Source organism: Xenopus laevis, chromosome 7L (genome assembly GCF_017654675.1).
Source record: "Xenopus laevis strain J_2021 chromosome 7L, Xenopus_laevis_v10.1, whole genome shotgun sequence".
Classification (NCBI taxonomy): domain Eukaryota; kingdom Metazoa; phylum Chordata; class Amphibia; order Anura; family Pipidae; genus Xenopus; species Xenopus laevis.
In genome coordinates, this window is record NC_054383.1 from 108004491 (window position 1) to 108018254 (window position 13764).

Here is a 13764-nt window from a genome sequence, read left to right on the forward strand (position 1 = left end):
ACAATTTTTGTTGTTGAATGGAGCTACACAATTTTTTTTACAAATATTGTAGTAAAACAAATTTTATTTCTATATTTCTGTACTATAGAACATTTAAAACATAAAGGAAAGAATCCATATATGTAAGAAACAAAAAATATTTTTTCACACTCTGAAAGCATCTTATTGTTATTGTTACTAATTTTTAAATAAATTAACATTTCATATGAAGGGAATTGCATAATGTGAACACAGAACATTCCTTCTTACATATGGATGGGTTACTGCTATATTTCAGATTAAGGAGGATTCCATATAAAACCAACCCTAAGAAGATAATTTACTTGGGCACATTCAACTCTAAAAATCCATAATTAGAGTTCCTGTTGGGGGCCTCATCTTTAAATAATGTTAGCTTTCTTTCTAAGGGCTGGGACACACTGGGCAATTTGGGGAGATTTAGTCACCTGGCGACTAATCGCCGCGACTTTCCACGACCAATCTTCCCCGAATGCCTCCCCTAGCTCTGCGCCTGGCTAAAATGAAAAATCGCCTGCGCTAATCACACGCGGTGATTCGTTTTCCGAAGTCGCCGCAGTTACTTCGGGCAACTTCGGAAAACAAATCGCCGCGTGTGATTAGCGCAGGCGATTTTTCATTTTAGCCAGGCGCAGAGCGAGGGGAGGCATTCGGGGAAGATTGGTCGTGGAAAGTCGCGGCGATTAGTCGCCAGGCGACTAAATCTCCCCAAATCGCCCAGTGTGTCCAGCCCTAAAGGGCAAAAGTCCTTGATATAAGTGTGGTGGATGTTTATTAATTCTAATTGTATTTTTTGAGATATAGGTTTATTTGTATGCTACTTCAGACTAATTTAGTTTTTTCCTTCTGCAAGCAACTCAACAATACTCTTTGTCAGTTGTGGCTCCTGTGTGAATGTATTGGTAGCAGCAACAAAAACTAATGCTAGGTTGAGAAAACAATTATCCAAAAAACATAAAAGAAAAAAAAAAGAATTTGTTACACAGATTTATTAAACTCTATTATTCTGAAGGTTAAATAATACTGACACCTTTTCAGAGGAAATATACTATGTTCTATTTGAAAATATGGTGACTGAATCTCATGGGGTTCCAGAAGAGAGCGATGAACAATTAGTAGGTCTATAAATCTAGTTCAGGCTGGCTCTACAATATATCGGTTGACCTTTTTACCTATTAGATGTTCTTTGGTATTTAGATCAGGCCTGATCACTATAATGTAGCATTTAGGGGCAAAAATGCAACTTACAAGCCCAGCAGTAGAAGCCAGAATGGCAAATATTTCAACAGCCACTGTGTATTTCCCTTTGGTGCTCAGATATGCAGGAATAAAAGAAATCCATACACTGAAGAAAACCAACATGCTGAAAGTTATATATGTTGCTTCATTGAAACTGTCAGGCAGTTTCCTTGCTAGAAATGCCACAACAAAGCTTAAAGCAGCCAAAAGTCCAACATATCCCATCACACAGTAGAAAGCAAATTCTGACCCCTCATTACACTTTAGAGTCATCTTCTCAGATTTTTCACTTGTATCAAAGTCTGGAAATGGCGGTGAGCAGAGAAACCAAATAAGGCAGATTAATGCTTCTCCAAATGTACCCAGGCTCACCAGATAAGTGGATACTCTGGATCCTACCCATTTTCTTGCTCGGCTCCCAGGTTTGGTAGCACTGAATGCAATAACAACAGTAATGGTTTTAGACAGAATTGATGAAACGGCAACTGCAAAAATGATTCCAAAAGCTGCTTGTTGGAAGAAGCAGGACAGAGCCACAGGGCGTCCAATGAATAACAAGGAGCACAGAGAGCACAGGGAGAGAGAAAGAAGCAAAATGTAACTTAGTTCCCTGTTATTGGCTTTTACTATGGCCGTCTCACTGTGTTTTAGGAATATTCCCAGCAATCCCAGTGGGACAATGGAAAGGAAAATAGCAGTGACTGACAGGGCTATGCCCAGAGCATCCTCATAAGAAAGGAAATCTATGGTTTTGGAGATGCACATAGTTCTGTTTTCATTAGACCATTGATCTTCAGCACACATGATACATTTTTCCATATCTAGCAAGAAAACAGTGTCTGATAAGAATATTACACATAATGCAAATACACAGAATACACAGATTTACAGTGACTGGATATTAAAAGGAAACACATCCTATACTAGGGGTTAGGACCCAAAATGCTGTCTAGGGTGGGTCTTCAATAAAGTGAAATTTCTGCCCCCAAAAGAAAATAGTTATTAAAACAAGTTGCTTAATATATTCTAAACCAAATAATAAATAGTAATGCTGATATAAATTCTTATACTAGAGTAAGTTGAACAGAAACAGGTGACGCTACAAATATTGCATCAGATATGTAACATCTTACTAATTTTTACCCTCTTCCTATATATTGGTATTCACCTATAATAAGAAGAATTTTAATGCAATATTTTTAGGGCATAGCATCCCATGAATAACTCTGAGCAATGCTTGAATAAAGCCATGAATATGCCAGTTTCAAACCGTCAGAATGCTGTTGAATGCCATTCTGCTCAGTTAGATGTTAGAACTCAGAAACAGCACTGCACTCTAACACCTCTTTCATTATTTACCAAATTTACTCAATTTACTTACAGGCGTATAGGACAATTCGCTAGCGAAGGAGACCATCAATAGGGCAGTTTCGTGCTCTATCGCCAGGCGAATTGTCACTCAGATGAACGGTCGTTAATCCGCAAATTCGCTATGAAATGCTCAGACTAACGACACTTTGCCATCGTTCGGCTACAGAGACGCAACTTTGCATTTTAGTGAATTAGTGTATTTGTAACGAATTTAGACCTGGCGAAGGGAATTTGCCCCAGAGTCTTTGTTGCAGTAGAGTCAAACAATATGGCTAATATTCAAATATTTGTAAACAAAGAAATGTTCTGTTCATTATATGAGAATATTCATATCTATTTAAGGGCCACTGAATGGAAACTACCACTTTAGCTACTGTAGTGGATTTTGCCTTATTTATGCTGCAGACTGTCCAAAAATCATAATTACTAAACATAATGTAAAACAAGGGGCTCAACATATACAAAATACCAGCACTGATATAATTACCCCTACAGAGGACCCACCGGTACTGTTGGATATCTCCCCTTCTGAGCAGCTGACACAGTCATAGCAACAGATAGGCTCTAATTTCCGAGTTGCTTTCCAGTACCCTGGGGGGCAACTCTCGCTGCACACGGACCGTGGCGTCTGAGAAGGTTTAAGGTACATTAAGTTTGTACATCACATCCTGCGATACTTTATAACAATAAAGTCATAATATTAATGAATACAGTAACAAGGAAACCCTAAAATAAGATCCTGTGTTTTCTAGCATTTCACAGAATTTCCATTTAATAATCATGCATCGTTTTGGGTATTTGTATCTGAACTAGAAATTAAAGCAATAACTACAATAGTTACCTGGTTAAATCTTGCATTCCACATGATCTTGTTTTTGTTGATGAAAAGTTGTTGCCCTTTGGGTGCAGTATAGAGAAAGCTGCCAACCTGAGTAGTGATAATAGACTGATTGGGTGCAATCACCCAGTTCATAATATCGTATTGCCCTGCAGGACTTCCATTCACAAAGTAGAATTCCTCACCAGATTTTGTTTTAAAATTGACCTTTCTTATGTATTTGTTCAGCTGTAAAAAGAAATTGCAATTGATTGATTACATGAATGCTGACTTGACTGTTCCTGAACAAACCGACAGCTTGTTAGCCATGTATAGGGCCATTATCTCAGCCACCCCAAACAATTCCTGGTCAGAGCTGCTTGAGACATTAACTTTCATCATGATGTAGCCAGTCATATTCTGAGACAATTGGCAACGAAAAGGTAATAAGTGAAAAATAACTGCATCCTTTACAAGGAGAACTAAAGCCTAACCAAAGAAGTAGTCTAGAAATGCTGAACCCCAGCCCTTGAGTAGTAAAGATCTGTGTCTCCAAAGATGCCCCAGTAGATCTCCATCTTCTTTTCTGCTGATTCCCTGCACATGCTCTGTGCTACTGTCACTTATTGAGCTTAGGGACCGACACACAAGATACAGTAAACATAGAATATAAATGTTACAATATAAGACTGATTACTAATTAATACAGATAATTACTACATGACAGCACAGAAACCAGTGCAACTTGCATCAGAGTTTAATTATCAGACTTGTAGCGTTAGTTTATATTACAGGCCAATCTCCTTTTCTGCTTGACAATTTGTGACAACCCAAGTTAAGCTTCTCAACAGCTGCTCAGAGCCCACTGAGCATGTGAGTGTCGCAGACACTTTCCAAGATGGTGACCCCCTGGGACAAGTTTGAAGTCCTGGATCATTGCTGCTATTGAGAGGCTGAAACTTTAGGCTGGTGCAATAAGTTCAGTATATAAAATATGGCATTTTTAACCATAATCAGTTTTAGAGTTTAGTTCTCCTTTAAATGTAAATATATAGTGTAATAATACACGTATAAAATAAACAGTAAAAAAGTTTTACTACAGGGATGGGATCTGTTCTTTGGAAGCCATTTATCCAAAAAGCTACAGCTATCTCCCATAGACTCAATATTAATCAAATTATTTCCCTTTTCTCTGTAATAATAAAACAGTACCTTGTACTTGATCTTAAGATATAATTAATCTTTATTGGAGACAAAACAGTCCTATAGGTTTATTTCAAGTTTAAATGATATTTTTAGTATACTGAAGGTTTGGTGATCCAAATTAAGGAAAAGCCACTTATCTAGAAAACTCCAGGTAAGAAGAACGGTGGCATAAATTTAATACCTTTATTGGCTTTCCTTTACCATTTCAGGCATGAAATTACAAAATGAAGTCAAACATCATATAAAAAAAAGAGAATAGCTGCAGTTATGAATATAACTGCCCCGGCAGCTGCCCCTGTGAAAGGAACCAGTCAGAAGCAAGACTGAGTATATATATATATCTATATTATATCTTCAGTATCCACACTCCAACAAAGCAATTTCAGGGGTGCACGGCCAAATATCAATCAAAGAAAAGGTCCCAAGAGGGACCGAAACGTTGGAGCACTGTGAAAAAAATCACTTGATTTACTAAGGGAAGTGCTAGCCTGGGAATTTTTTATTCCAAATTGTGAGTATATATATATATATATATATCAAATTGGCAAATAAACCGCACAACCAGGTCTTGCATAGAGTGTAAAAATCACAAACTTATTTATTTATCGACGTTTCGGCTCCAAACTTAAGCCGTCTTCAGGAGGAAGCCTGAAGACGGCTTAAGTTTGGAGCCGAAACGTCGATAAATAAATAAGTTTGTGATTTTTACACTCTATGCAAGACCTGGTTGTGCGGTTTATTTGCCAATTTGATATTAATTATTTAACCAGCACCTAGGCATTGATTTTGACTTGGGAGTGCTCCAGTTTATGCTCTTTGTATATATATATATATATATATATATATAGTCCCAATGGAGGAGCACTCCACATATTGTCTGCAAGTACAGCACTCAAAAGGTGTTGTGCAAACAAAAATAAGGTTAAAAAGATAAAACTTATTTTTGTTTGCACAAGACCTGTTGAGTGCTGTACTTAAGTTGGAGCAACATATAAATAACCCTCAAAGATTTTTTCCCCAGCATGCATAGCATAGGAAGCCAGCCTAGCCTCTGCCTGCACACTGCCCACCATAGACATAGGTACTCCTATAATTACCAAATAGCCAATATAAGTATGCATATGTAGTAGTTATATTATATTATATTTAGCATGCAGTAATGTGTTTAACAAATTATTCTTCATATTTGTTTACCATTGAAGGATGGAATGTCTCTTTCAGATATGACATAAACACAGATTTATTTTGCATGGAGGAAAATATATCATGTAGCGCAGAAGCGAAGGCATATACTGCTCTATAGGCAGCGTAGGTTATTTTGAAGGAGTTGACATCGTATGATGAATCAAATATTTTTAGAGTCTCCTTCCCTGTACAGTTCCTAGCTGGACCAAATTTTTTCCTAAATTCTGTTGCATTTACAGGCAAACAGCGTAATGCGGAGTTCCATGTTGCTGCAGTGAAGTAATCATTGGGAAGTGTGTATGGACTGACACTGTAAAGGAAGTCTTTCAGCCCTGGAATCTCTCCTTTATGTATTGATAACAGGAGCGAGCCATTTAATACACTAAAGAAAGAATTGGATATAGAGTCCGAAGCAGCTGAAAGTACCGTTGGTATGATAAAGACTTTCGCAGATATCTCTGAGAGCTGTGCAGTGAAGATAAATGAAAAGAAATTGACAGCGCTACAATACACAATGACTACATTGGCCGTTGACTGTCTGATCGTATCAACAGCACGTTGATAACCATTTAGAACTGTCAGTGAGATAATCTCAAAGTAAGCAACACAGATTCCATTTTTCATAAGCTCCGTTTTGATTTCCTCACAGCTCTGCACACTGCGCTCATCATTCACTGCAACAAGACCAACCCATGTCCAGCCAAACTGAAGACACAGTTGTACAAAAGCTTCATATTGGGTTTTGTCATTAGGTACCATTCGGAAAAAGGATGGAAATAATGATTTATCATCTAAAACTGGATCTTGTGCTCCATAACTAATCTGTAAGAAATGAATTATATGTCATTAATTTAGTGGGCTCTTAAATAAGGCAATCTAATAATACTTAGAAATAATGCTACTTAAAGAAGTTTGACCATTGTTGGATGAAATAAAGATTGCTCTTAAATAATGATCAGTGCATCCCTTTGCGTGTTAGGAATGTTTATAAAAAATCCCAGTGTATCAGCCGCACAAACGTATACATTTAGTTCTAGCCCACATGAGAAAGAAGAACAGAAAGGAGGTTATAGGCAGAAGCAGGGCCACCATGACAGAGGGGATCTCTGAGAAGTGCAAAGGGCTGATTCATGGGCCAGAAGGGGTGGTTAGGGGTAGTGTTTGACAAATAGTCTGCCATTAAGTTAGTTGGATTTTTTTTAAAGAACAGGAAATGATGGAAGAAAGAACAAAAAACACACAAAAGGGCTAGTGGAGGAGCAGGAGAAAAAACATGAAAACAAAAGAGAAATAATGGAAAAGCAAAGAGCATGGAGCAATAAATAGAATGTGAGTACAGACCTCCCAACATTTTGGAAGTAAAAAGAGGGCCAAAAAATGTTTCATACTTGACCACGCCCTTTATGTGGCCACACCCCCTAATTACCATGTTCATTTTACAAAATTTGGCAGGTTATGAAAGTTTGAAAAAATAGGGCATTTACTATTTATTAGTGCACTAGTGCACTCTTTGAAGTAAAAGAGCTGAATTTGCTTAAAAAAAAAATCAGCTCTTAAAGGTACCAGAGGCAGCTTTTTGCTGCCCCTGGAAACCTGCCGCACATTGCTATCTGAGTCAGGGTTCTCACCTTGCATCAGGAGTTGCTTATATGCCTAGTAGCCACAATGTTGGTGGTGCAGCAATAGCACAGTTGTCTAAATGGCAGGAGAAAAATCCATTGAGTGCCGGAAAATCAGCTTTTTAGCACTAATGTTGCTAGTGTCAAGCCCAGGAATAGTTCTGGATATTCTGGCAATGCCAGGGGCAATAGTATGTAAGGTGTACATTGCCATAGACTTATGCTTTAGTTTAAGATGGAGTGCTGTCTGACCCTTAGGGGGTTATTTACTTAAGTCTGAATGCAAAAATCACATAAAATTAGTGATTTTCTTTTTATAAAATCGGACTTTTGAAAAATCATAAATTTTTCGGGAATATATTAAACCCTGAGGATGGAGGAAAGTCCGAATCAGAAAATCCGGCATCTCAGACCTGTCGAGGTTGCATATAAGTCAATGGGAGAAGTCCCAATGATTTTCTGATGTGCGTTTGGTTTTGTGCAATACCCCAAAGTTTTTTGGCAAAAATCTGAGTTTTCGATGAAAAATTCGAAAAATCGTGAAAACCGGACGAAAAATCCAAAAAAAATCATGGAATTTTTTTTCCGCAAAGCAAATTTTTGGGAAAATATAATAAACAAGCACAAAAAACCAGAGCGGATTTGATCAGAGTTTGCAGCAGTTTGAGATAAATTCAGACATTGATAAATAACCCCCCACGTATACCTGAAACGGGTCAGAGCCGCACATAGACAACCTGCGATATGTAAAGCATGAATCAAGGACTTCTTTTTACACCAGTGGAAATTATGGTTCAGTTTTAAATCAGTTTGCATAGTCACCTTTAGCCACTCCACACAAAAAAAAAATCACCCTCATCCCGTGCTCCCCAGTGTCAGTAGTGCAGATGCTAAAGAAACATTACCATTCTACAGGGGCATTTTTAGAACACAAAAAAGACCATATTCAAAGGAACACTGGGGATCCACTAAACCCTAATAATTCAAATATGTCAGTGTCCTTTAAACCATGTAGCATATTTAATAAAATTCATTGGCCTTCCATTAAAACATATTTTCAGTTCAGATACAGTTGAATATTGTTTGCTTTGCAAAATAATGTAAAGTATTTTTCAGGTATTTGCAATTATTATTCATGAGGCAATTCATTTTGTATTTGCGGCACTCACTTGTGGGTACCTGTAAATCCCAGTAACTTGTGCCATGTTATAAGTTGAAGTAGATAAAAATTCACCAATGACCCCAGCGATGACATTTTTGGCACTACATTGGTAGCTTGGAATAGCGTCCTGTTTCCTTGACATTAATTTAAATATTCCTTCCACCGCTTTAGTTTCATAGGAACAGGAATCATATATCTCATACCCCAAGGTAATGTTGGGGAGAAGGTTGGGATTTTCATTGATTTCATTAATAGCAAAATACACAGCAAGGATATGTCTGTAGTATCGAAGATACATCCTGAAAAATAAGGATTCTTATATTATTCATTTCAATAAAATTGTGTGCAATATTATATTTAAATGATAAATTATATATATAAATAAATAATATTTAAAAAATTGCAGATTGTATGTTATGATTTTTATTTATTTACGAGAGGAATTATACAGTACCGTACAACAAATGTACATACTTTATAACGTACACAAAGTAAATGGGTTGAAAAACTGTGCAATAAACCTGAATAGGGAGAATCCTTGTACAGGTATGGAACCTGTTCTCTAGAATTCTCAGGACCTGGGGTTTACCGGATAACGGATCATTCTGTAATTTGGACCTTAAGTCTACTAGAATCATGTAAATATAAAATACAGGTATGGGATCTGTTATCTGGAAACCCGTTATCCAGAAATCTCCAAATTACGGAATGCCCATCTCCCATAAACTCCATTTAATTCAAATAATTATTTCCTTTTTCTCTGTAATAATAAAACAGTAGCTTGCACTTGATTCCAACTGAGATATAATAAATCCTTATTGGAAGCAAAATTAGCCTATAGGGTTTATTTCATGTGTACATGGTTTTCTAGTAGACTTAAGGTATGAAGATCCAAATTCCGCAAAGATCCATTATCTGAAAAACCCCAGGTTCCGAGCATTCTGGATAACAGCTCCCATACCTGTACAGTCAATAGGCTGGTTTTGGTTCCAATAAGGATTAATTATATCTTAGATTGGATCAAGTACAAGGTACTATTTTATAATTAGAGAGAAAAAGGAAATCATTTGATTATAATGGAGTCAATGGGAGACAGCCTTTCCGTAATTTGTAACTTTCTGGATATCAGGCTTTCGGATAACAGATCTTATACCTGTACTGCAGAAACATCTGGCAATACCAACATCATTCATATGTGCAGAATAAGAAAAATAAATGTGTTCACAGTGCACATGTCACTTGGGCACCATGAGTTCTTTTAAAAACATTTTCAGAAAAATATACAGAATATTGCAAGGGGTACAGTCTGTTCAATAAGAAAGCTTTTAGCCTGTTTGCAAAAAAAGTGTGGGCCTACTTTAGGTAATCACATTATGATCTACTGTACCATACAAAGGAAATCGTCTGTATGCTACTGTACAAGAGAAAACACAATATTAAACAGCATATTGTTACATGTAAATAAACCCTCATGTCTCTAGCCAGTTTAAAACAATCTTTATATTGTAAAGCAGCCAGGAAGGTGATCTAACAATGGGCAATACTTGGCTTTAGGAACATTTGGTAGATAATACAATATATTTCGATTTCTATCAATTTGGTTATGTTTATACCTAAACTTTCTGTGAATATCAGAGTGTTTACAGAACAACCAAAAATATCACCTTTTTGTTCTTACTTTTGGGGCATATCTACTTGCATGGGATTTTTAGGGGCATATTTATCAACTGCGGCAAATTATATTTTACTGTTTGCTAAAAAAAAAGGCTCCTTTATATTCAACTTATATTTAATTTCTCACTCATGTTAAGTACTTAAACTCTACAAAAGAAAAAGCAAATATTTCGATTTATTTCCTGAAATATAGATCTGTAGGAAACGTCAAAGTTATCTGGATAATGTGTTTCCCAATAGAAAATTCTGTAGTTGTGTTATATATTGCCATTTTCAGCAGCAAATCACTATAGAACATATGAGATATTTTCATACATAAAAGCATAGATTGTGTACTGAAGCGGATTATATTCAAGGGTAGAATCATTTGAATTGCAATGTTGAAGTTGATCTGTGCCCTAATTGATTTTTAAATTCTATTTAAACTCAATCACAAATAGTTTTCACTTTCAATTAATTTTGTCCAATTTTTTACAAGAATAAATTCCCAACATATTGGTGAAAGTTCAGGTGAGAACAGGTGTTAGACAAATGGGATTTCTATAAATAATAGGGAATAAACCATTCTTACCTTCATTTAATTCCATGTATAAAATAAAAATAGAAACACAATTTATTTAGGCAGTGTCGGACTGGCCCACCGGGATACCAGGAAAACTCCCATTGGGCCCAGGTATCAATGGGCCTCTTGTTTCTAACCATTTGGCCTATTTCATGGTCATTCCCTATTTCTTATGCTTAATAATGGAAAAATAGAGTATAATAAGTAGATATAAAAGACTAGGAGAATAAAGAGGTTAAGTGAGGAGAGGAGAAATAATAGTTTGGAAAGTGGGCCCATGGTCTAATGGTTTCTGGAGGGCCCACTGTCTGAGGTTTACTGGTGGGCCCCTGGCATCCCAGTCCGACACTGTATTTAGGCACAAAAGTAACATACCTGTAAGTCTCCTGTGTTTGTTAAAAACAAGCAGTCATACAATAAAACAAAGTCATTGTTTAACGCTCAGCATATACACCCTCTATAACAAATAAACCTGTTTATGGATTTTGTCTTGTACAAATCTTTTTTTTTTGCAATTATTTTTTTTTGGGTCCAGTGTATTAAATGATGTCAACCCTAGTGCTGTGTTCTACACATATTGCTTGCGTTTCATCTTCTTTGAGAGACAAATACATTTTTAAAAAGTTGGTTTATCACAAATTGCCAAGTATTCCGAATTGCTTTGAAAACCACAAATACGAAACAGTAGTCTGACTGTAAGACAAAATAGAGGCACAATGCTTACCCATAGCAGATGTGTGGAATAGGTTTTTTGCGAAAAGTATTTGGATTCGGGGAGGGAAAGTTAAACAATGGCATAACTGCACCCAAAACAATGTCTCCATCTCTGGCAGAGCTTTCCACGAATGTGCTGTTCAGTACACAAGTCTTGTTTGATTCCATGATGCTGCTCCCGTGAACACCAGGAAGAGGGAGGAAAGCTGCAATTAATAATATTGATACAAAAATGCAGATTTCATCTTGAATATTTGCACTACTCATTGGCATTATAAAATATATATTGATTTATGTTACAGAAAAAATCGTGTGAATCTCTAGTGAAATCCAGCTGGTATTAAAATGAGTGTGATTGCTTCCACTAAAAATATATAAGAATCATGTTGGATCTAATGCTAATTTTGTGTTGCAATGAAGTGCAAAATATATATATTATATAATCATATATTCCTTGTTTCAAAAGTAGTAAACCTGTTCAATGAAAAGTGCATGCAGATTTGACAAAATAGATAAAAAAAACGAAGTCTCCAAATTCAGGATGGAAACTGTGTGGCCTTTTCTCCAACACAGCACCATAAATAAAAACGTGAACGAATCCAGGAGCTTTTATATATTTCATAAATGGCAATGCTATAATTTGTTTTAAAACTCCTACTATAATTTTTCGAATTCTCTGTAGACCCATCCCAAATCAAATAGCTAGTGTGTAAGATATAATGACAGGTTAGCCTTATCCACCCCTTCACCTTGAGAGATGAGTGTAAACACATTAGTCAGCAAGGGTCAGAAATGTCAGAGCTTTTGACAGCTGGTGCTCTGACATACAAAATACACAGCACATTTCTGCACCTGAGTTATGTGTAATTATACATTCATATTATAAGTGTAGCAGTCATAAAAATATACCCTCTAGAGAACAAAAACTCATCTTTGGAATACCATTTGCAGTTTAAATTTAAGAGATGATCTTTACCAACTAGACAAGACGTTTCGGCCAAGGGGCTCATGAATGAAATTAATCAAGGTGCAAAAAAAAGGGCAAACGGCACCTTGTTTTTATTACTTTGCACAGTCCTTTTTAGAATGCAAAGGATTATGCCTGGCTCTGTATACAGGACTGTCTTCATTTAGCAACACCACTTAAAGAAGGGGCTGGAGGTGGGCACATGGGCATTACTTGAAACACCATTATCTTGTGTTTCATTCAGAGTGATCAAGTTAGGTAATTCTAGGATAAGCAAAGGACCAGGGAAACTCATGGCAAATATATTAATACTCAGGGTTGTGATTTTGAACCTATTCATCAAATACACAATTTGTGTTTTAAAGCAATATTGTTTTTTGTTGCCCATGTTTTAGCAAAATGAATTCATAGAATATCTCGACACCTAAATCTGCCATTTAACTTAACTGGAAAGGTGTCATCAGTATTCCAACAAGTCAAGCATTAATAATTTTTTTCCACACAATAACGATACTGTTTTTGGTTATGTTCGAGATTAAGGCAATCAAGATTTTTCTTAAATATGAAAATTGGGGAGAAAAAATATGAGATGGAAAAAATTGTATTTTGTCAGGATTATTCACTATTATTTTCTAGAAATAACAGACATTGATTCACCTGCTCTTTTTGTTTGCAGGGCTCCCTTGAATGAGAATGAGTTGTGTTCTGCGTTTTGCTCAGAATTTTTCATCTGAAACGAAGAGTACATTTTGCCACTGCCAATGGTATAAATATATTTTTGTTTTGATAAATATGCCCCTCAGTCTACATACAGTACTGTATTACACACACTTTTAAAAACACAAACGCAAATTTCACCATTTATCAGGGCCCGGAACTAGGGGTAGGCAGAGTAGGCATGTGCCTAGGGTGCAAAGCTGGGAGGGCACCAGGCATGTACCTCCTCTGTCGCCTACCCCAAGTCCGGTTCCCTTCTTTCTGCATTTTTTCTAATTTTTTGCACTTCTGAGCATGCTTGCGAACTTCAATTCACGCATGCGCACACAAGTGCAAATTCGCGCATGCGCACACTAAACAGGCGCCGTGACTGCCGGGCCTGCCTAGGGCGCATGGCCAGCGTGGCCCGTCCCTGCCATTTATCAAGCTTTGCTCCAGTTTTGTTGGGCATCAGTTATAATGCAAAAGGCCCTGGAGTCTAGACAGTATGAGCCTTTATGTGTAAGCTACATT

The 13764-nt window shown here is 36.7% G+C and overlaps 1 protein-coding gene across 1 annotated transcript; it reads right to left on the reverse strand.

Annotated features, from left to right (window-relative positions):
- Positions 1 to 1093: 1093 nt before the first annotated feature.
- Positions 1094 to 11725, reverse strand: LOC108695870 (vomeronasal type-2 receptor 26). Its single transcript, XM_018224821.2, has 6 exons — positions 11578 to 11725; positions 8625 to 8916; positions 5846 to 6658; positions 3470 to 3694; positions 3133 to 3256; positions 1094 to 2078 (listed from the first exon to the last, which is right to left on the reverse strand). The coding sequence occupies exons 1-6, from the start codon at positions 11649 to 11651 to the stop codon at positions 1153 to 1155; spliced, it is 2454 nt and encodes an 817-aa protein (XP_018080310.2). The 5' UTR covers positions 11652 to 11725; the 3' UTR covers positions 1094 to 1152.
- Positions 11726 to 13764: the final 2039 nt, after the last annotated feature.